General features: G+C 46.0%; 1 protein-coding gene across 2 annotated transcripts in view; it reads left to right on the forward strand.

The window, feature by feature from the left end:
* GOLGA7B (golgin A7 family member B) overlaps positions 1-24,411 on the forward strand; it is a 64,193-nt gene that overhangs the window by 18,288 nt on the left and 21,494 nt on the right. For both annotated transcript variants that reach the window (XM_073595538.1, XM_073595537.1), the window contains 2 exons: positions 6,727-6,852; positions 19,651-19,803. In XM_073595538.1, the coding sequence (XP_073451639.1) occupies positions 6,727-6,852; positions 19,651-19,803 (279 nt within the window). The remainder of the gene's footprint in view (positions 1-6,726; positions 6,853-19,650; positions 19,804-24,411) is intronic.

Here is a 24,411-nt window from a genome sequence, read left to right on the forward strand (position 1 = left end):
CTCCAAGGCCAATAATAAATAACACGTTATCTCCTCCGATTCCGCAACATGGCTGGTTGACGAACGGCCGTTCAGAAACGAACTGAAAAGCGCAAGATGAAAAGCGCAAAATGAAAAGAAAAGCGCGAATCAACACTCACCAAACTTCTACCAACACGAAATTAGCAGGAGGAGCCCAAAGGGTGGCGCTAAAGAGCTGAAAAACCACGTAAGAAGTCACTACGTTCGTAATTGTTGGCCAACAGTTGTGTGACCGTGTGTATGCAAGACAAGTTTGGGCCAACGCCCTTTGGACAAAATTCCACGGTTTTGTTGGCCAACAATTCGATCGTGTGTACGAGGCTTAAGGGTTCGAACTAGGGTTGCCACCTCATTCCTTTAAACCCGAACACATATGAATTACACGGGTTCTGAGACTAATTTAATGCAGATAAGGCACCAAGTGAGTTTAATTACCACCTTAATCAGCCACAGAACCTGTGTAATTAATATGTGCTCGGGTTTAAAGGGATGAGGTGGCAACTCTAGTTCGAACCAGACCCAGGGCTGTTCAACCCATTACTAGCAACTATGGGGTGGATTTGCTAAAAACTGTAGAGTGCAAAATCTACCTGCACCGTGGGCCTCTGGTCAAGTGGCACCAAGTTCCATGCTGGGGTTTCAGGCTTAAATCCCAAGTCTGTTTTTTTTTTTTTTAATAGTTTCCCTCCAATTAAAAAAATTGCTCTCGCAATACTCACCTCCTTTCTGGCATTGAACTCCTGTAGGCTCATTGGGGTTGATGTACTAAATCTGTAGAGTGCAAAATCTGGTGCAGCTGTGCATGGTAGCCAATTAGCCTCTACCTTCAGCTTGTTCAGTTTAAGCTTTGACAAAAATCCTGGAAGCTGATTGGCTACTATGAACAGCTGCACTGGATTTCGCCTCTTTCCAGTTTTAGTAAATCGACCTCAATGTGTATCCATTGGAGTGAACGGAACGCCAGACATGGCCATTCTAGTCATGCGAGACTCCAAGGTGTGGAAGTCGAAGGTAACAAACAGAAGAAAGGTCGACCAATGGTAAATAACGGGCTCTGATAGACATAAAGCCCCCTCTACATTTTACTCTTATTTTCACCAACACATCATCTATACTGTTACAATGCTACTAATTGCTCACTTCATCTTCGCCCCGTTTTCCAGGATCCTCTCCAGTCTCTCCATGTGCTCACTTTGTCAGATTTGGCATTGCGAATCTCTGTGCTGCTCAACACAAGTTCCTAATTAGCGGCTCTGTCTGGGGAGTTCTGGCAAAAACACAAGGGTTCTGAATAGAAGGAATGTGTCATTGCCACCGCATTGGGAATGATGATGATATCAAGAACCCCCCCCCCCCGTACACTGTCTTTTCTAAACCCACCACTGATTCATGGCCACCTCCACCCTATTAAAGTTGGCTTTACTAATGGCTGCCTACTAACACTGACTAGAGGAGCCTACAAAGCCCAAGGCAAGACTAAGGAATTCGATTAAGACTAAGGAATTTGAGAAACTTTTAAAAAATTTTTTTTATTATTATATAGTGCTAACAGTTTGTGCATCTCTTTACAACGGTACGATACAATTAAATACAGGAGGAATTAGGAATACGTGTACAGTTGTTAGGTGGAGGCAGGGTAGACTTCTCTGAAGAGTAGGGTTTTCAAGGATCGTCTAAAAGTGTACAGAGTGGGAGATAGTTGGACAGATTGGGGTAGGAAGTTCTAGAGAATGGGAGAGACTTTGGAGAAGTCCTGGAGGCGAGCATGGGGGGAGGTGGCAAGGGGAGCTGGAGAGCAGGAGGTCCTGGGAGGAGTGGAGAGAACGATTAGGTTGGTATTTTGAGACGTGGTCAGTGATGTATCTCGGGGCAGAGTTGTGGATGGCTTTGTAAGTTGTTGTTAGTGTTTTGAATTAGGGCTGCAACTAGGGCTGGGAAAAAAATCGATTTAAATCTTGAATCGAGTTGAGAGGTCAAATCGATTCAAAATTTAAGCAAATCGATTTTTTTAGATTTTTTTTTTTTTTTCACCGAGGCGCTGCGGGCATGAGTTTTTAGGCGAGGCTTCGGCCTAGTCCGCGGCTACGCCTGGACGCTGGGCCTGAAGAGCTGCGGGCAAGGAGTTTTTAGGTGAGGCCGCGGCTTCGGCCTAGTCCGCGAGGCCGGACGCCGCGGACTAGGCCGAAGACGCGGCCTCGTAGGTGTTTGGGGTAAATCTCTGCAATGAATTGAATGTTTTAGTTATGGATATGGCTGCTGCCTCTACACATACAATACCACCTAAGTGGAAAGTATTAGAAAATGGAAAAAAAGGGGAAATGGAAAAAAAGAGAAAGGAAAAAAAGAAGACGCGGCCTCACCTAAAAACTCATGCCCGCAGCGCCTCAGGACCGAGCGCGGTTTCCAAAGAAAAAAAAACTCGATTCGAATCGTGAATCGAGTTTTTTTTTAAGAGAATCGAAGATTATTTTTTTTAAGAAAATCTCCCAGCCCTAGCTGCAACTAACGATTATTTTCATAATCGATTAATCGGCCGATTATTTTTTCGATTAATCAGATAAAATCATAAAATATTATTATTTATTAGTAATAGTGAAAAAACTGAGTGTTACACTCAAACTGTAGAATAAAACACCAATGATGGGGCACAATTCCTCCCGGGAACACAAATGATGGGGCACTATTCCTCCCGGGAACACCAATGATGGGGTACTATTCCTCCCAGGAACACCAATGATGGGGCACTATTCCTCACGGGAACACCAGTGATGGGGCACTATTCCTCCCGGGAACACAAATGATGGGGCACTATTCCTCCCGGGAACACAAATGATGGGGCACTATTCCTCCCGGGAACACAAATGATGGGGCACTATTCCTCCCAGGAACACAAATGATGGGGCACTATTCCTCCCAGGAACACAAATGATGGGGCACTATTCCCCCCGGGAACACCAATGTTGGGGCACTATTCCCCCCCGGGAACACCAATGTTGGGGCACTATTCCTCCCGGAAACACCAATGATAGGGTACTATTCCTCCCGGGAACACCAATGATGGGGTACTATTCCTCCCGGGAAAACAAATGATGGGGCACCATTCCTCACAGGAATACCAATGATGGGGCACCATTCCTCACAGGAACACCAATGATGGGGCACCATTCCTCACAGGAATACCAATGATGGGGTACTATTCCTCCCGGGAAAACCAATGATGGGGCACCATTCCTCACAGGAATACCAATGATGGGGAACCATTCCTCACAGGAACACCAATAATGGGGCACCATTCCTCACAGGAACACCAATGATGGGGCACCATTCCTCACGGGAACACCAATGATGGGGCACTATTCCCCCCCCCCCCCCCCCCTGGAATACTTAGGAGTGTTAGGATGGGGCACTTGTCATAAAAATTCATGTACTGTGTATGTTTTATCTTACTGTTATATTAGCCGCTACCTTTCACAGTCAGTGTGCAGCTCGCCAGCTCGGCTCCCCTCACGGCTGCTTCTCGCCCCTCTGTTTCCTCGAGGTAGCAGCGGGCGGAGCTGAGAAGATCAGTGGGGAGCTGACTTCAGAGGAGAGGCGAGGAGGAGAGGCGCGGACGTGCCCCGTACACAGACAGGAGGACACAGGAGGATTTATTTAACGGATGGACAGGGAGGAGGGTGCGGACCAACTAATCGATAATGAAAATCGTTGACAACGATTTTCATTATCGATTATTATCAATAATGTTGATTAATCGTTGCAGCCCTATTTTGAATTGAATTCATTGGGTGAGCGGAAGCCAGTGGAGGGATTGGCAGAGAGGGGTGGAGGGCACTGAGTGGAAACCAGTGTAGGGATTGGCAACCAGAGGTGGAAGACACTGGATGGAAACCAGTGGAGAGATTGACAGAGAGGGTTGGAGGACACGCAGTAGAAAGATTGGCAGAGATGGGTGGAGGACACGAGTGGAGGCCAGTGAAGGAATTGGCAGAGATGGGTGGAGGACACGAGTGGAGGCCAGTGAAGGTATTGGCAGAGATGGGTGGAGGACACGAGTGGAGGCCAGTGAAGGAATTGGCAGAGATGGGTGGAGGACACGAGTGGAGGCCAGTGAAGGTATTGGCAGAGATGGGTGGAGGACACGAGTGGAGGCCAGTGAAGGAATTGGCAGAGATGGGTGCAGACACTGAATGGCTCTTAAAGGTAACTGAGTCTGGCAGCATTCATGATGGAATGAAGGGGAGATAGTCTATATAGAAATAAGCCAATGAGGAGGCAGTTGCAGTAGTCGAGGTGAGAGATCACCAGGGAGTAGATTAGGAGCTTTGTGGTGACATTGGTTAGGAAGGGGCGTATTTTGGAGATGTTGCGGAGGTTGAGGCGGCAAGCTTTGGACAGCCATTGGATGTGGGGCCTAAAGAAGAGTCCAGGATTAAACTTAGAGCCTTGACATTCTGGGTGGGTTGATAGTTGAGCCATCGATCTTGACAGAGAAGTCAGGGTAGAGGGGGGGGGGGGGGGGGGGGAATAATTTTTATGAGCTCAGTTTTGGATAGATTGAATTTGAGAAAGTAGTGGAACATCCAGGCTTATACGTCTGTTAGTAAATTAGTGATGCGTGAGAAGACTGATGGAGTGAGCTGAGGGGTAGAGAGATGGATTTGGGTGTCATTAGCATAGAATTAGTATTGGAGGCTATGGGAGGCTATCAGCTGACCCAGGGAGGATTTGTAAATGGAGATTAGGAGAGGTCCAAGGACAGAACCTTAGGTAGACCCTGATGAAGAAAGGAAGAGGAAGTAGAATTGTGACACTGAAGGTGCGGTGGGATATGTAGGATGAGGACCAGTGATAAGTACAGTTATGGAAACCAAAGGAGTTGAGTTTTTTGAGGAAAGGGGTGGACCACTATATAAAAGGCAGCAGAGAGGTCCAGGAGTAGGGGTACGGAATAGTGTCCATTGGTTTTAGCCGTTAGTAGATAGTTTGTGAGTTTTAGGAGAGCAGTTTCCTTGGCGTGTTGAGAGCGAAATCCAGCCGTCCAGGAGATCAAGAAGGTTGCTCTCAGTCAGATGGTCGCTCAGTCCGTTCTAGACCAGGCGTTCAAGGAGTTTGGAGGAAAAGGAGAGCAAGTCCTCTACTTAAAGTGTATATAAACCCCAATGCTCCATTCACAATGGCAGCCAGTGGAAGGTAAAAACAGGCGGTTGATCTGCATTTTCACTGTCTCCTGATACGACACTACCATTTAAGTAAACACACTTTGCTGCAGAACTCTCCCACGCCCTGTGACCCGAAAGTGACGCAACACATTCTGCTTCCGGGGTCATTATACACAAGAGGTTTTGGGGAAGGGATGTTCCCTGAGTTCCTCCTACTCTCACTATCCTGCAGTCCTGAGCTTCCATCATGGGTGCTGCCAGAAGGCGCAGTCTTGGGACCCCTTAAAAGCAAGTGGGCGGTTCTAGAGCTTCCCGGATCACTTTTATCAGCAAGCCCCCTGGTAAGTCCGGTAACCAAGCTGGCAACATCAGCCATGAGCTTGATTCAACCACTTGCCTACCATGCCACTTATAAATGTACCTTGGTAGACAAGTGGTTAAGTTGTTACTACTACAGGCCATATATTATGCGATTTTTTCTTTCCTGCAACCCGTGAAAATTGCCTGATTTTTATCCCATCAACACAACACAGTCAGTGTTGATGGGGGAATCCCTCCCACTGAGCTTTTGTTCTCTCCAGGCAGGGCGGGGGGGAAGCCATCCCTGCTGGGAGAACACAATGATTATTGCTAGCGGCTATAGCCACTGGCAATAATCATATGCTAGAAATCCGACATGCTGGTCATCCGACATGCTGGTTGTACCCAAGTCGATCGTTGGATCGACATGGCTACAATCAGCTTGCCCATAGATGGATTGAATCTTAGCCAGTCCCTGCTGAACCGCCCACGATTCGAACCATCTATGGCTGGCTTTCATCATAAAGCCAAATTACTACAACCGGATATCGGTAGGTTTTGCTACTTGTATCAAATTGTTTCCTCCTGGAAATCCAATTAAGTGAAGCCCTCGACAATCTTAGTAGCTCCCGACCTCCCCAGTGTCTCGGATGCCCCCCCAGCCCCTGTTTCAGGCGAGTGCAGGACTCGTTCATTTAATAGTGTTTCCTTGTTCGAGCCGATGGGATGCCGAAGACGTGGAGGCATGACCTGAATAAATAAATCATAAGTACTATGTAAGTAACATAAAAAATGCAATCTTTTTATTCTCATCTATCGGCACCGCTGGCCGTGTGTTTTTTTTTTTTTTTTAATCTAATTAAATTAAGGAAGAATGTAAAAGACGAGGCTTGAATAACGCCAGAGACAAGCGACTTATTTCTAAACCAGCAGGTATCCAGATATCAACAGGAGGCAATTTAATTGCTCCTTGTGCATTACTTATATAGAAATGGGTTATATTTACTGTATTTTACCACCTTTTATCAGCCAGGCTTCCTGCCCTCATAATAGGCCCTCTCCCGTATTCTTCTGCTGCTTTGTAAAAAAAAAACCAGCTGAGATCTTCACACTCTTCCTTCGTAAGATTGTTGTTTCAGGATTTAGGAAGCCTCCTTCACACCAGCATGCCGAGTTCTATTGTCTGCTTATGGTGTCCTCCTGAAAATCTGACTTTTTGTTTTTTTGTGTTCTTTTTATTTTCCAGATGCATAACTTACAGGAGATGAGGAGAAGTGCCTCCCTGGCCTCCAAGGTCTATATACAGAGGGACTACAGCGAAGGAACCATGTGCCAGTTCCAGACCAAGTTCCCACCAGAGCTGGACAGTCGGGTATTATGTGCTCTAATTATTCTACTTCTAATTATTCTTAGTCCTACTGCTAACTGTCACTGCCGTCTCCGAGTCCTACTGCTAACTGTCACTGCCGTCTCCAAGTCCTCCGAGTCTCTGAGAGCTGATTGGAGGGAAGGGAGAACCCCCCCCCTCCACACAGCACACAAGAACAGAGCTTGAGTCTGTCAGTCAGCTGGAGGTCCCTCCCTGTCACCATTTTTCCCTTGGTGTCAGGAAAACTCATCAGAAGTGACTCATCCTGATAGCAGGGGAAGGAGGCAGCAGACAGAAATGACACTCAGTGCTCTGGATTGAGACAAGTACACACTGTAGAAGGATATGCTTTGTTCATATTTTATGTCTGAGGTTTACAACCACTTTAAGTGTTCCCACCAAAAGAGATGACAGTAAATACAGAATATAATATATAGAACAAACGTGTTCTGAATCAGGGGAGCAGCCTTCCTCAACATGGAAGAGCCCTTCAAATTATGTTTTGGTTTCAGAGAACCCCTAATAATTTATACTATGTCCACAGCCTATAGTACTTTAGCATGATGGTCAGTGGGAACAATGCTCCTTACATTGGTGATTAGTGAGAAGAATGTTCCTTACATTGGTGATCAGTGGGAAGAATGCTCCTTTCATTGGTTGGCAGTGGGAAGAATGTTCCTTACATTGGTGATAAGTGAGAAGAATGTTCCTTACATTGGTGATCAGTGAGAAGAATGTTCCTTACATTGGTGATCAGTGAGAAGAATGTTCCTTACATTGGTGATAAGTGAGAAGAATGTTCCTTACATTGGTGATCAGTGAGAAGAATGTTCCTTACATTGGTGATCAATGAGAAGAATGTTCCTTACATTGGTGATCAGTGAGAAGAATGTTCCTTACATTGGTGATCAGTGAGAAGAATGTTCCTTACATTGGTGATCAGTGAGAAGAATGTTCCTTACATTGGTGATCAGTGAGAAGAATGTTCCTTACATTGGTGATCAGTGAGAAGAATGTTCCTTACATTGGTGATCAGTGGGAAGAATGCTCCTTTCATTGGTTGGCAGTGGGAAGAATGTTCCTTACATTGGTGATAAGTGAGAAGAATGTTCCTTACATTGGTGATCAGTGAGAAGAATGTTCCTTACATTGGTGATCAGTGAGAAGAATGTTCCTTACATTGGTGATCAGTGAGAAGAATGTTCCTTACATTGGTGATCAGTGGGAAGAATGTCCCTTACATTGGTGGTCAGTGGGAAGAATGTTCCTTACATTGGTGGTCAGTGGGAAGAATGTTCCTTACATTGGTGATCAGTGGGGAGAATGTTCCTTACATTGGTGATCAGTGGGAAGAATGTTCCTTACATTGGTGATCAGTGGGAAGAATGTTCCTTACATTGGTGATCAGTGAGAAGAATGTCCCTTACATTGGTGATCAGTGAGAAGAATGCTCCTTACATTGGTGATCAGTGAGAAGAATGCTCCTTACATTGGAAGTCAGTGGGAAGAATGCTCCTTACATTGGAAGTCAGTGAGAAGAATGTTCCTTACATTGGTGATCAGTGAGAAGAATGTTCCTTACATTGGTGATCAGTGGGAAGAATGCTCCTTTCATTGGTTGGCAGTGGGAAGAATGTTCCTTACATTGGTGATAAGTGAGAAGAATGTTCCTTACATTGGTGATCAGTGAGAAGAATGTTCCTTACATTGGTGATCAGTGAGAAGAATGTTCCTTACATTGGTGATCAGTGAGAAGAATGTTCCTTACATTGGTGATCAGTGGGAAGAATGTCCCTTACATTGGTGGTCAGTGGGAAGAATGTTCCTTACATTGGTGATCAGTGGGGAGAATGTTCCTTACATTGGTGATCAGTGGGAAGAATGTTCCTTACATTGGTGATCAGTGGGAAGAATGTTCCTTACATTGGTGATCAGTGGGAAGAATGTTCCTTACATTGGTGATCAGTGAGAAGAATGTCCCTTACATTGGTGATCAGTGAGAAGAATGTTCCTTACATTGGTGATCAGTGAGAAGAATGCTCCTTACATTGGAAGTCAGTGGGAAGAATGCTCCTTACATTGGAAGTCAGTGGGAAGAATGCTCCTTACATTGGAAGTCAGTGGGAAGAATGCTCCTTACATTGGTGATCAGTGGGAAGAATGTCCCTTACATTGGTGATCAGTGAGAAGAATGTCCCTTACATTGGTGATCAGTGAGAAGAATGTTCCTTACATTGGTGATCAGTGAGAAGAATGCTCCTTACATTGGTGATCAGTGGGAAGAATGCTCCTTACATTGGTGGTCAGTGGGAAGGATGCCTTTTTTACCGATGGCTAAGAAGATCATTATTTTTAGTGGTTACCCATCTGAGAGGTAGAAATGTTTGGTTTCTCAAGGAACCTCCAGCAATCTTTGGAGGAACCCCAGATGAAAAAAAATGGAGGAATTCCTTTTGAGTTGGAGAATTTGGACCTCAAAATGGTTTTGCAATGAGGTCCCATCACACGTAGAGCAATGGAAACCTTCCTGGGATATGAAGCGTGTATTTCGTACTTTTTGGTCATGCCTGCTGGTGAAACTCCAGCCAAGATGTAGAATCAGCCAGTGAATGGAAGGCGGGAAGCATGGCCACTATGCTGAAATCTTTGTACAGTTAATGCATTGCAGCCAGAATCAGCATTTTTTGTATGTGTGCTTTTTTGGAGTGGGACTGCAGCCCTTAATATCACATGATGCTGTGCACCCCCACATTATATGGTCCAGTGTTTTTAGTTGAAGCTGTGCTGGGCTTAGAGAGAGTCTGGTGCTTCCAGATCGAAGAAAGATTCAGGTCTGTATTTGCTTGGACCAGTGGTTGCCAAGATTTGAGGTATGGGCGCCTCAACAATGGCATCTGACATCAAAGAACCGCTCATAGTGTTCAGTACATGAGATGCTACAGAAGACTCTGGATATATTACAGGAGAGGATCAGAGAATATGGTCTGTGAAGTTTCTCATGGGGTATCTAGTAGTAGTTGGTCACAGATATCCAGGTCATGGTTGGTCTCATGGATCCAGGTCATGGTGGATCTAGTAGTAGTTGATCTCATGGATCTAGGTCATGGTAGATCTAATAGTAGTTGGTTTAATGGATCCAGGTCATGGTAGATCTAGTAGTAGTTGGTCTCATGGATCTAGGTCATTGGATACCTGGTAGTAGTTGGTTTCATGGATTCAGGTCATGGTAGATCTAATAGTAGTTGGTCTCATGGATCCAAGTCATGGTATATTTAGAAGTAGTTGGTTACATGTTTACAGGTCATGGTGACCCTATCAGTAGTTTGTCTCATGGATCCAGGTCATGGTAGATCTAGTAGTAGCTGGTTTAATGGATCCAGGTCATGGTAGATCTAGTAGTAGTTGGTTTAATGGATCCAGGTCATGGTAGATCTAGTAGTAGTTGGTCTCATGGATCTGGGTCATTGGATACCTGGTAGTAGTTGGTCTCATGGATTCAGGTCATAGTTTGTCTCATGGATCCAGGTCATGGTGGATCTAGTAGTAATTGGTCTCATTGATCCAAATCATGGTATATTTAGAAGTAGTTGGTTACATGTATCCAGGTCATGGTGACCCTAGCAGTAGTTTGTCTCATGGATCCAGGTCATGGTAGATCTAGTAGTAGTTGGTCTCATGGATCTGGGTCATTGGATACCTGGTAGTAGTTGGTCTCATGGATTCAGGTAATAGTTTGTCTCATGGATCCAGGTCATGGTGGATCTAGTAGTAATTGGTCTCATTGATCCAAATCATGGTATATTTAGAAGTAGTTGGTTACATGTATCCAGGTCATGGTGACCCTAGCAGTAGTTTGTCTCATGGATCCAGGTCATGGTAGATCTAGTAGTAGTTGGTCTCATGGATCCGGGTCATTGGATACCTGGTAGTAGTTGGTCTCATTGATTCAGGTCATGGTCGATATAGCGTCTGATTTTAGTCTTGCCTAGGGCAGCACAAAACAAAAATACACCACTGCTTGTGACAGCAATAACCGTGATACAATTCTTTTTTTAAAGCAACAGTATAAAAATACAAAAAAAAAAATTAATAATCATCCCATACATGTGAGATATCACTGCGAACGTCAAATCATGGGCAGTAATTCTAGCACCAGACCTCCTGTGTAAATCTAAAGTGGTAACCTGTAAAGGCTTTTAAAAAACGTCACCTATGGATAGCAAAATGTGCGTAGTTTGCCGCCGTTGCAAGGGCGTGTGCAATTTTTAAATCACATGTTTGGTATCTATAAACTTGGTGCAACATCTTTTATATTTAACCAACAAATCAGGTTATGTATTGCGTTTTTTTGCATTAAAACTCAAAAAAGTGTATTTTTCCAAATAATTTCATTTACAAAACTGCTACGCAAATACTGCAAGACATACAAAGTTGTAAAACCCACCAATTTTTTCCCTAGGGCTTTAGCCACCACCCACCGTTCATATACTGCGGCAGGGCGGCCGCTCTGTGCCAGATCACGTACCTAGTACGTCTGGTCTGATCACACACAGCTGGAGCCCATGTCCCCCGCTGTTGGCTCCTCCTCTAACCCGCTGTTGGCTCCTCCTCTGACCCGCTGTTGGCTCCTCCTCTGACCCGCTGTTGGCTCCTCCTCTGACCCGCTGTTGGCTCCTCCTCTGACCCGCTGTTGGCTCACTGACAGTCCCATTCACTTTAATGGGACGGCTGGTGATGCGGCAGTGACACAACAAAGGGAGGGACATGGCGGCAGCAGGTGAGTGGATTCCCCGCTAACAGGCGCTGCCACGATGGATCTGAAATGACTGGTGCTCTTTAAATGTAAGGACTTATTCTTGCTGGTAGTTAGAATCTTTAATATTTGCAAACGAAATGAAGATTTCCTATTTAGAATAATAAGCTGTCAGGTTAGTAAAACAGCGATATCAGAACCGATTCAGTCATACAGTTTGTAGTGTACATAGATTTGGCAAAACAATGGGATAAAGGAATATTCCTGAACTTTTTGTTTTATCTCATGGTTTCTGTGAAATGCATCAATGCAGTTATCTCAGCTTGCAGAGCTTGGATTCACTGACTGAGTTTACCAAAAATATAAGAATTGCAGAATATACAGCCCCATGCTGCATAACTAAGCTCCACTTCATGCTGAATAAACTAAATTATTATAATGTATCTTAAATAGAAAACTCTATGTGGATTGATTTTTACTCCAAAAGCATTTTATTAAAATTTAATAAAAATTTAATAAAAATAAAAAAAAAAATAATTTTTTTTTTTTTTTTTTTTTTAATTATTGATTTTTATCCACCCTGAAAAATACTGATTGTTACATGATAAAAAAAAAAAAAAAAAAAGTCCCAGAAAAGGCCTGGGGGTGAGGTGACAGATTCCGCTCCTATTGATTTCAATGGGGTTCGGGTTCAGCATCTGAACTTCTATGCAGTTCATTGAACCTCGCTGGTGCCAAACCCAGGGCAGTTCAGCTGATCCCTACTGTAGATGTTAGGAGGGGGGGAGGGGTGTAGATGTTTCATTCATGGCACCACAGAGTGGAATCAAATGTAGACATGTGCACTGCCAAAAATTTTTGTTTGTTTTCGTTTCGGTTTTTTTTTTTTTTTCTAATTTTTTGGGTCATTCGATACGAATGCAATTTGTAAAAATTATTATTTAGTATTATTGATATTAATTCGTTACGTTCCATGCGTTTTAGATGCGGCATTCGTAACTTCGGATAATTCGTAACTTCGGATAAATTCGTATTCGTTACGTCCACTAACAGCCAAATTTGAAAGGAAATTCCAATACCTAGAATTTAATAGTTATTATTAGTTAGCCTTTCAGATTTTCCAATTTTCAGGTTTTCTGATTTTCTAATTTTTGGATTAACCAATTTGTGAATTTACGATTTTTTTTTTTCGAATTTACAAATTTTTTCAAATATTCGAATTTACGAATATTTGGAAAAGTTTGTTAAAAGGGGTTTTCGTTAATTCGGATATTTCCGAATTCACGAATTTGTCGAAAATTTGCTTAAGAAACTAATTCGGAACGAAACGAATCGCACGTGTCTAATGAAATGTCGATGGTCCCCGTCCTCGTATGTGTGGTGTCGGTATGTGTGGTGTCGGTATGTGTGGTGTCGGTATGTGTGGTGTCGGTATGTGTGGTGTCGGTATGTGTGGTGTCGGTATGTGTGGTGTCGGTATGTGTGGTGTCGGTATGTGTGGTGTCGGTATGCGCGGTGTCGGTATGTGCGGTGTCGGTATGTGCGGTGTCGGTATGTGCGGTGTCGGTATGTGCGGTGTCGGTATGTGTGGTGTCGGTATGCGTGGTGTCGGTATGCGTGGTGTCGGTATGCGCGGTGTCGATATGCGCGGTGTCGATATGCGCGGTGTTGGTATGCGTGGTGTCGGTATGCGCGGTGTCGGTATGCGCGGTGTCGGTATGCGCGGTGTCGGTATGCGCGGTGTCGGTATGCGCGGTGTCGGTATGCGCGGTGTCGGTATGCGCGGTGTCGGTATGCGCGGTGTCGGTATGCGCGGTGTCGGTATGCGCGGTGTCGGTATGCGCGGTGTCGGTATGCGCGGTGTCGGTATGCGCGGTGTCGGTATGCGTGGTGTCGGTATGCGTGGTCTCGCTCTGTGCCAAGAGCCGCCATATGGATGTTTTCTCTATCGGAGCCATAATACAAGCTGCATCTGTTCCATGCATAGTCTGCGGCGTGGATCACATGCAGGGAGCGTGTTAATCGCTGAGCGAACGCCGAGATATTGTCACACTTCTGTCCTCTGTTGATTCACACATTTACTATTTTGGGATTCTTCGTTGGGATTTCATGCTGGCTGCGTGAATTCTGCCAAGTGTCCGGGGTCCTTTAATTGTCAGATGGGAGATGAGTCATTCATCAATAGAGCGGCGGGGAGGAAGGGGGGGGGCGGGAGATCGCTATGGGGGGCGGGGGGGGGGGGGGGGGCGCAAAGAGACATCCAATTCCGACATATTTTTTATTGTGCTCTAATTACTGCAATGAACTCGGAACATAGAGGAGAAAACTGCTCTTGAGGACTTTTGCCTACAAACATGAAACATTTCACTTCCTTCCATGTATTCAATGTGACAATGAGAAGGATACAATGTGAGCGGAATAAGAATAATAACATCGTACGAAATTTAAGGGATTAGAAATGAGGCCGTAAAGGTGGGGAGTCGTTTTTATATGGTCCAGGGCTCTTCCTTTTAACCCCTTCAATACCGGGCACTTTTACCCCCCCCCCCCCTCCTGCCCAGGCCAGTTTTCAGCTCTCGGCGCTGTCGCACTTTGAATGACAATTGCGCATTCATATAAAGCTGTACACATATGACATTTTTTGTCGTTTTTTACACACAAATAGAGCTTTTCTTTTGGTGGTATTTAATCACCACTGGGTTTTTTTTATTTTTTGTTAAACAAATGAAAAAAAAGACCAACAATGTTAAATAAAAAAACAGTTTTTCTTAGTTTCTGTTATAAAATTTTTCCAAACAGGTAATTGTTCTCCTTCACTGGTGGGCACTGATGAGGCGGCACTGATGGGCATTGATAGGCAGCACCGATGTGCACTGATGAGGCAGCACTGGTGGGCACTAATAGGAATCACTGAGGGGCACTGATGAGGTGGCACTGAAAGGTGGCACTGGTGGGTACTGATGAGGCGACACTGGTGGGCACTGATGAGGTGGCACTGGTGGGCATTGATAGGCAGCACTGATGGGCAGCACTGGTAGGCAATAATAGGGATCACTGAGGGGCACTGATGAGGTGGCACTGAAAGGTGGCACTGGCGGGCACTGATGGGGCGGCACTGATGGGCATTGATAGGCAGCACCGATGGGCACTGAGGCAGCACTGGTGGGCACTAATAGAGATCACTGAGGGGCACTGAGGTGGCACTGAAAGGTGGCACTGGTGGGTACTGATGAGGCGGCACTGGCGAGCACTGATGAGGCGGCACTGGTGGGCATTGATAGGCAGCACTGATGGGCACTGATGAGGCAGCACTGATGGGCAGTGATAGGCAGCACTGGTGGGCACTAATAGGGATCAGTGAGGGGCACTGATGAGGTGGCACTGAAAGGTGGCACTGGTGGGTACTGATGAGGCGGCACTGATGGGCATTGATAGGCAGCACTGGTGGGCACTAATAGGGATCACTGAGGGGCACTGATGAGGTGGCACTGAAAGGTGGCACTGGTGGGTACTAATGAGGCACACTGGCGGGCACTGATGAGGCAGCACTGGTGGGCATTGATAGGCAGCACTGATGGGCATTGGTAGGTAGCACTGGTGGGCACTAATAGGGATCACTGAGGGGCACTGATGAGGTGGCACTGATGGGCACTGATTGGTGGCACTGATGGGCATTAAGAGGCAGGGCCGCTGATAAGGCAGTACAGCCAGCCCTCCTATACTGGGCCCCAGCCCCATCAGTTCAAAAGCGGGGCCCAGGCACCTGTTGAGCAGGAGGGCCGATTGTACTGTCTTATTGCAGACACTACAGTCCAGAGAAGTTTAGTCAGGCGTCTTCCTGGACAGTCATACCTCAGATGTGGAAACAAATCCAGGAGACTCGTCTAAACACAAAAACACCAGAACTGGTGTGCAGAAAAATGTCAGCGGGTGTTCTGGAATGCCAAGTCTAAGTTTGAAATATTTTGCATGTAACAGAAGGCATTTTGTCATGCGCGCGCCCTGAACCCAGAAGTAGGCATTACCAGCTGCCCGTCCGCAGTACATTGCCATATATATATATATATATATATATATATATATATATATATATAGTAACAGTGTGAGCCCTGCCACTATGTAAAAGTAGGCAAAAATGACACCGGGTTCTAAAAAATGCAGAGTGAGGGTCTCCAGAGTGTCTGTACTGAGCAGTGTAAGACAAACCTACAGCTTTGTCCAGGTTTTGGAATTCTTGGATTGGGGTCTGGAGCTCAGAGACTTCGAAGATCTTTGGGATGGAAGAAAGCTGTGCGTGTGTGCATACATTTTATATTCAAAAACCTGGCCATAGCCCAGGGCTATGTTGAGGAGACAGATGTGCTTCACTCAAAAGCCAGGCGCTCTCAGGCTAGGAGGGCTTCATACAAGTTCCAGGAGATCCCCCTATCGAGAGGACAGGACATGGGCCCGTGCAGCAGGAAGCTACAGCTAAAGAGAGTGAGAGAGCTGAGAGTGCTGTTGCGAGGGACACTTGAGCGGTATCTGAGCAGAACGGTGCTGTTGTAAGGGAGAGACCAAAGAAAAGGCCAAAGGTTCAGGTTGAGCAGCTGTGCTGTGAGAAGAAGCCAAGAGGCTTGGTATTTGTCCTTTGTTGTTTTGATGGTTGTTTATCTATACAGATGACATTGCTGGTGTTCTTCTATTCATGTTACACATTTCGTAAGCTCTTGGTTGCACGCCGCAGCCTTTAACAAGTGCTAATGAGTAAGCGAGATTCAATTACATACCAGTTAAGTCATAGGACACGTTTTCACATTATTGTAGGCGTCAATGAGAGGGTGCAATGTTCTAAATTCGTAATTTATTACTTTATTTCTGAAACTTTTCCTAAAATGAAGGTTGCAAAGCTGCAACAGGAATGTTAACTGTTTGGTACCTGCGCATACCATTGAGTCTCTTTTTGGAGTAGCTCAGGAACATCCTATCCTGCCACACTATCATTTTGCGTTGTATCTTTTATACTATTGGTTAAATTTGATCTGAAAGAGCCAAGAGTGAAGTAAGGGAGCAGAGGAAGAGTGGGGGTGTAATACCAGTGCAAGGGGTTAATATTGCAGACACTGGCACCAATGCAAGGGATTATTATTGTGGACATTGGCACCAATGCAGCTGTTTACTATTTCAGACACTGGCGCCAATGCACGGGGTTATTGCGGACTCTGGCACCAATGCAGTGGGGTTATTATTGCAGACACTGGTACTGTACCAATGCAGAGATTTAATTTTTTACAGACACTGGCACCAATGCAGGGGGTTATTGCAGACACTGGTACCAATGCAGTTTTTTTTTTTTTTTTTAATTACGGACACTGGCACCATTGCAGGGGGTTATAATTGTGGACACTGGAACTAAAACAAGGGGCAGTTATTATTATTGTGGACACTGGTACCAATACAGGGGGTTAATATTGCAGACACTGGCACAAATGCAGGGGGTTATTATTATTGCAGACGCTGGCAACAAAGCAGGGGGTAATATTGCACACTGGCACCAATGCAGGGTGTTATTGCGGACACTGGCACCAATACAGTGGGGTTATTATTGCAGACACTGGCACCGATGTAGAGGTTAAGTTTTGCACACTGGCACCAATGCAGGGGGTTATTATTGTGGACACTGGCACCAATGCAGGGGGTTATTGCGGACACTGGCACCAATGCAGTGGGGTTATTATTGCAGACACTGGCACCAACGTAGAGGTTTAGTTTTGCAGACACTGGCACCAATGCAGGGGGTTATTATTGTGGACACTGGCACCAATGCAGGGGGTTATTATTGTGGACACTGGCACCAATGCAGGGGGTTATTGCAGACACTGGCACCAATACAGGGGGTTATTATTGCGGACACTGGCACCAATGCAGGGGGTTATTATTGTGGACACTGGCACCAATGCAGGGGGTTATTGCGGACACTGGCACCAATGCAGATTTTTTTTATTGTGGACACTGGCACCAATGCAGGGGGTTATAATTGTGGACACTGGAACTAAAGGAAGGGGGAGTTATTATTAATGTGAACACTGGTACCAATGCAGGGGGTTATTGCAGACACTGGCACCAATACAGGGGGTTATTATTGCAGACACTGGCACCAATGCAGGGGGTTGTTATTGCAGACATGGGCGCCAATGCAAGGGGTTGTTATGGCATCTGGCAACAGTTCTGAAAGGTGGGGGTGTAGTTTGGCATCTTTGATCATTGGATGACCATGTTCCGGTATTGTTGCACGTATGTGAACTGAATTTATTTGAATATTTGGCTTTGTGACTAACAATAAAGGAAACCTCATACATTCATAGTGCTGGAAATGTACTTATCAGCCTGGGGAAGAAAATGTATTTGCATTTCCTCCCAATCATGTACATGCATTTTGGCTTTGCTTCAGTAACCATCCCGCCGCACTACAGAAAGACTGATGTATGTTTGTTCTTTTAATGACATTATCTAAAGGCAAAGCTGGAGTTTAAATATTGTCATGAATTTTAAAGATAGTAACTAGAAATGTTATTGTTTTTAGAGCTTTTTAGTTGCCTAAAACATACCCTACAAACCATTTTTATTTCAGTTTATTAAATTGGGAGATTTTGATATACACACTGTTATGACATCTCCTGTACCATGCCTGCAGCCCCCAACCATCTCCTGTACCATGCCTGCAGCCCCCAACCATCTCCTGTACCATGCCTGCAGCCCCCAACCATCTCCTGTACCATGCCTGCAGCCCCCAACCATCTCCTGTACCATTCCTGCAGTCCCCAACCATCTGCTGTACCATGCCTGCAGTCCCCAACCATCTCCTGTACCTTGTCTGCAGTCCCCAACCATCTTCTGTGCCATGCCTGCAGCCCCCAACCATCTCCTGTATTTTGTCTACAGTCCCCAACCATCTCCTCCTGTACCTTGTCTACAGTCCCCAACCATCTCCTGTACCTTGTCTACAGTCCCCAACTATCTCCTGTACCTTGTCTACAGTCCCCAACCATCTCCTGTACCTTGTCTACAGTCCCCAACCATCTCCTGTACCTTGTCTACAGTCCCCAACCATCTCCTGTACCTTGTCTACAGTCCCCAACCATCTCCTGTACCTTGTCTACAGTCCCCATCCATCTCCTGTACCTTGTCTACAGTCCCCATCCATCTCCTGTACCTTGTCTACAGTCCCCAACCATCTCCTGTACCTTGTCTACAGTCCCCATCCATCTCCTGTACCTTGTCTACAGTCCCCAACCATCTCCCGTACCTTGTCTACAGTCCCCAACCATCTCCTGTACCTTGTCTACAGTCCCCAACCATCTCCTGTACCTTGTCTACAGTCCCCAACCATCTCCTGTACCTTGTCTACAGTCCCCAACCATCTCCCGTACCTTGTCTACAGTCCCCATCCATCTCCTGTACCTTGTCTACAGTCCCCAACCATCTCCCGTACCTTGTCTACAGTCCCCAACCATCTCCTGTACCTTGTCTACAGTCCCTAACCATCTCCCGTACCTTGTCTACAGTCCCCAACCATCTCCTGTACCTTGTCTACAGTCCCCAACCATCTCCTGTACCTTTTCTACAGTCCTCAACCACCTCCCGTACCTTGTCTACAGTCCCCAACCATCTCCTGTGCCTTGTCTACAGTCCCCAACCATCTCCTGTACCTTGTCTACAGTCCCCATCCATCTCCTGTACCTTGTCTACAGTCCCCAACCATCTCCTGTATCTTGTCTACAGTCCCCAACCATCTCCTGTACCTGGTCTACAGTCCCCAACCATCTCCTGTACCTTGTCTACAGTGCCCAACCATCTCCTGTACCTGGTCTACAGTCCCCAACCATCTCCTGTGCCTTGTCTACAGTCCCCAACCACCTCCTGTAAAATGTTTACAGCCTCTGACTCTGAATATTTCCAAAAATGTTGTCATTTTTTTTTCCTTAACCTGTCTGAATAATTATGTGGTAATAAAATATCATAATATTGATTGTTCATGTTAATTATTTGTTCTTTAATGTTTTCATCAGATTGAGAAGCAGCTGTTTGAGGAGACAGTGAAGACTCTGAATATGTACTATATAGAGGCTGAGAAGATTGGAGGTAGCTCTTATCTAGAGGGATGTCTAGCTTGTGCTACTGCTTATTTCATCTTCCTCTGCATGGAGACACACTATGAGAAGGTAAACTGGATTATGTTTTTATTTTTTGTGAGAGAGACCCAGTCATTTCTCCCACTTGGGACAAAGTAACAGAGTCTATTGAAAGAACAAATCCCCCACCCACCATTCCATTCTTCTCTTAGAGCCAGGAGTTCAAACCCTTTGTTAGCTCCATGTTAGACCTGAGACAGGATTAAAGGGGTTGTAAAGGCAGAACGTTTTTTTTTTTTTTTTTTTTTATCTTAATGCATTTAATGCATTAAGATAAAAAGCCCTCTGTATGCAGCAGCTGCCCCAACACCCCCTAATACTTACCTGAGCCCCATCTCTGTCCAGCGATGTCTACGAGTCCCTTGGCCATCCGAGACTCTCTCTCTTGATTGGCTGAGACACAGCAGCGGCACTATTGGCTCCCGTGGCTGTCAATCAAAAGTCAGTTAGCCAACCGGGAGAGAGAGGGGGCAGGGCCGAACGGCAGCACCGTTTCAGAATGGACACACAGAGGTGCAGCTCAGGTACCCTCATAGCAAGCTGCTTACTGTGGGGGCATTCGACGGGGGGGGGGGGGGGGGGGGGCGCAAGAGCAGTGAAGAGGAATCCGAGAAGAGGAGGATCCAGGCTGCTCTGTGCAAAACCAACTGCACAGAGCAGGTAAGTATAACATTACCGGAATCTGAACCAGATCCAACCCCCCCCTATGGGAGTGGGTATTGGGTATATTGTACCCCTACCCATTCACCAAAAAAAGGCAGGCCGAACGGCAGCACCGTGTCTGAATGGATACAAGGAGCTACAGCTCGGGTGTCCCCATAGCAAGCTGCTTACTGTGGGGGCATTCAATGGGGGGGGGCAAAGAGCAGCGAAGAGGGACCTGAGAAGAGGGGGATCCAGGCTGCTCTGTGCCAAACCAACTGCACAGAGGAGGTAAGTGTAACATGTTTGTTATTTAAAAAAAAAAAGAGAGACTTTACAATCATTTTAATATCTCCCTCCCTTCCTCATCTACATGACATCCAGGAATGGGGGTCACACGCTCCCCCCCATATTCAGAAGCATTGTGTATTAGCAAGGTGAATTTTTGGATAGAGTAGAGAAGAGTTAGCACCCTTGTCTAGCTTTAGTTGCTTAGATAAGCCAAAAAGAGCACAAAACAATTGTCTCAAAGTGAAATATCTTCTACTGACACAAAATATCTTCTACTAACACAAAAATGAAAGGCAGCCAACATGTTTTTCATGCCTTCTGCATGTATCTTTACCTGTCTAATGTCTCCCCTCTGTCTGTTATGAGACCCGAAAAACTGCAGATTCTGTGGGTGGGTCTGTTCTCTGGAGCTCGGTGGGTGGAGTCGTGATGTCAGTAGACTCCCCGCCCACCTCTACACTCCCCTTGTCAACATGCATTTTCTCCTGTGTATTTCTTACACTGAACTTCTGCTATGATCACTAACATCCAGTCAAAACCCAGAATAGTCACCACATGACTTCAGCATGCCCAATCATGCTGAGGTGTGGAGCAGCCAATCCTAGGAGAGCTGGAAAAGGGAGAAGGAGGGGATCTGAAGTACACTGAATGTCTCTCTCAGGCTGGTGCATGAGATATGTAAATCACCTGTCACTCACAGCAAGGGGGAGAAATTGACTCCTATTTCTCTGTCTGACCGTTTTATCTCGCTGAAAAAAAGATAAAAGATTAGAGGACTGCTCAGAGCTGGATTAACTATTCGTGGTAAGACTGGGCACAGATGACATGAAATCCTATACTGTACAAGGTGCAAGCCTTAATTAAAAATGTTTTTTTTCAGGTTTACATCCACTTAAAGGTACTGAATGTGGTTGGGGACTGTAGACAGGGTACGGGAGATGGTTGGAGCCTGCAGGCATGGTACAGGAGATGGCTGGGGACTGCAGGCATGGTACAGGAGATGGCTGGGAACTGCAGGCATGGTACAGGAGATGGCTGGGGACTGCAGGCATGGTGTAGGAGATGGCTGGGGACTACGGGCATGGTACAGGAGATGGCTGGGAACTGCAGGCATGGTACAGTAGATGGCTGGGGACTGCAGGCATGGTACAGGAGATGGTTGGGGACTGCAGGCATGGTACAGGAGATGGCTGGGGACTGCAGGCATGGTACAGGAGATGGCTGGGAACTGCAGGCATGGTACAGGAGATGGCTGGGGACTGCAGGCATGGTACAGGAGATGGTTGGAACCTGCAGGCATGGTACAGGAGATGGCTGGGGACTGCAGGCATGGTACAGGAGATGGTTGGAGCCTGCAGGCATGGTACAGGAGATGGCTGGGGACTACAGGCATGGTACAGGACATGGCTGGGGACTACAGGCATGGTACAGGACATGGCTGGGGACTGCAGACATGGTACAGGGGATGGTTTGAAACTATGGCATGGTACAGGAGGTGGTTGGGGATTGCAGGCTTGATGCAAGAGATAGTTGGAGACTGCAGGCGTGATGCAGGAGATGGTTGGGGACTATTAGCATGGAAGATGAGATGGTTGGGGATTGCAGGCATGATGCAGGAGATGGGTGGAGACTGCAGAAATGGTAAAGAGGTTGCTAATACCTTCCCACTGTGAACAGTAGTGTCTGTGAGGGCATGAGACAAATGGAGGATTTGGCTCAGTCAGCGGAGGCACAGGAAGGTTTTTGTTACTCATTAAGGCTTGTACATCACATAGGAACTGGTTTTCGGACTTGGTTGGACTGTCATACAGAAGCCTTTAGTTTTTTTAAGTGGTCCTTCTTTAAAGAAGTATACTTATAGTGAATACAATACAGAGATTGGCAGAATCTACCTATTCTATTCTATAAGAATCTAGAGCTGTATAAAGCAGTTTCCTAATGAATCGCTGATGGTCTCATGTTTGGTCCCTATTGATATCAGAGGGCAGGAACGGTCCTTAGCCTGGGAAGTGACCTTACACTTTTCTCAGTATGTCCCACAGGAAGTCATTGGTGGGAAATCTGCTTACATTTCGACTTGTTACCAAAGGGCAACTGGCTTGTACTGGGAAGGATTTGAATTTTGCAGAGAGTTGCCGAGTCTCAGCGCTACGTTACAGCTTTGAACTCGGTCCAAAAAATCGACACAGCTAAACTTTGGAGAGCACAATGGAGTCGCACGTCAGGCCCGGCATTTCACATTATTATCTGTCTATTTTTTGGTGAGCAGATTTAATCCTTCCTTCAAACGCTTGGGAAAGGTTGTCTCAACATGCAGGCACTCAGCAAGCTCAGCTAATTGCCCAATCTCTTTATATCACACCGTCCATCTGGGCATCGGGCCAAAGCAAACTCAACCTTTGTAAGCTGGAAATTAATTTCCCAGCAGATCCTGTTCCCACCTCAACCCTGGCTGATACTGAGAAAGGATACATTATGTAGCAGGGAGGGATCGGGAGCTTTTCTATAGATCCCATACCTCCAGCAGATGGAACCTTCTAGTAAAACACATTGGCTAATTTCCTGTACAGTTCTGGATGGAGCCTTTTATTAGAATCGCATGAATCAATGTGGTATGTGTCAGCTTTACCAAATCACGTCATTCCTTCTAGTTATTCATTCTTACCTTCAGTGATGACCTGCTAATTCCAAGCTTCCTCGTGTCTACAAGCGAGGCAGATACCTTCAAGTCACTGCCTCCACCTAAAAAAAACTAAAAAGAACTCCCTGCAAAAGAAGATCTTCATTATCTTGAACAACTATGGTGTCCAAAGAATTACCGTATTTATCGGCGTATAACATGCACCCCAAGTTTAGGAGGGAATTTTAAGGAAAAAAATTACATTTAAATGCCCATCAATGCAGCCTCATCAGTGTCCATCTGCAGCCTTGTCAGTGTCCATCTGTAGCCTTGTCAGTGTCCATCTGCAGCCTTGTCAGTGTCCATCTGCAGCCTTGTCAGTGTCCATCTGCAGCCTTGTCAGTGTCCAACTGTAATCTTGTTCCCCATGGCAGCCTTGTCTGTGTCCATCTGTAGCCTTGTCCCTTATTGCAGCCTTGTCAGTGTCCATCTGTAGCCTTGTCCCTTATTGCAGCCTTGTCAGTGTCCATCTGTAGCCTTGTCCCTTATTGCAGCCTTGTCAGTGTCCATCTGTAGCCTTGTCCCTTATTGCAGCCTTGTCAGTGTCCATCTGTAGCCTTGCCCTTCGTTTGCAGAAATCTGTCGTTTGAAAATGGCGCCGCCGTTCTTGGCGGCTCTTGGCCATTCTCGGTGTCTCTCCGTGGCTTTCGGCCATTCTCAGCGGCTTTCGGGCACACTCGGCGGGACTGCGAGAGCCGCCGAGAATGGGCGAAAGTGGGCGAAAGCCGCCGAGAATGGCCGAAAGCCGCCGAGAGCCGCCAAAAGGCTCACAATCGGCGGGGGATCGGCGTATAATACGCACACACGATTTTCCCCTGATTTTAAGGGGAAAAAAGTGCGTGTTATACGCCGAAAAATACGGTATATGCATCCATTATGTGGGGAGGTGCGGCGGCAGTCCAGTTGTAGAAAACAGAACTGCATTGAAATTGAAGTTCAGCAATACACAACAAGCCCAGTGGGAAACAACCTGACCAGAGCAATCACAAGATGTAACACCGATAATTAGTAGTCGCTAGACATGT

The sequence above is a fragment of the Aquarana catesbeiana genome, linkage group LG08, assembly GCF_042186555.1.
Source record: "Aquarana catesbeiana isolate 2022-GZ linkage group LG08, ASM4218655v1, whole genome shotgun sequence".
Classification (NCBI taxonomy): Eukaryota; Metazoa; Chordata; class Amphibia; order Anura; family Ranidae; genus Aquarana; species Aquarana catesbeiana.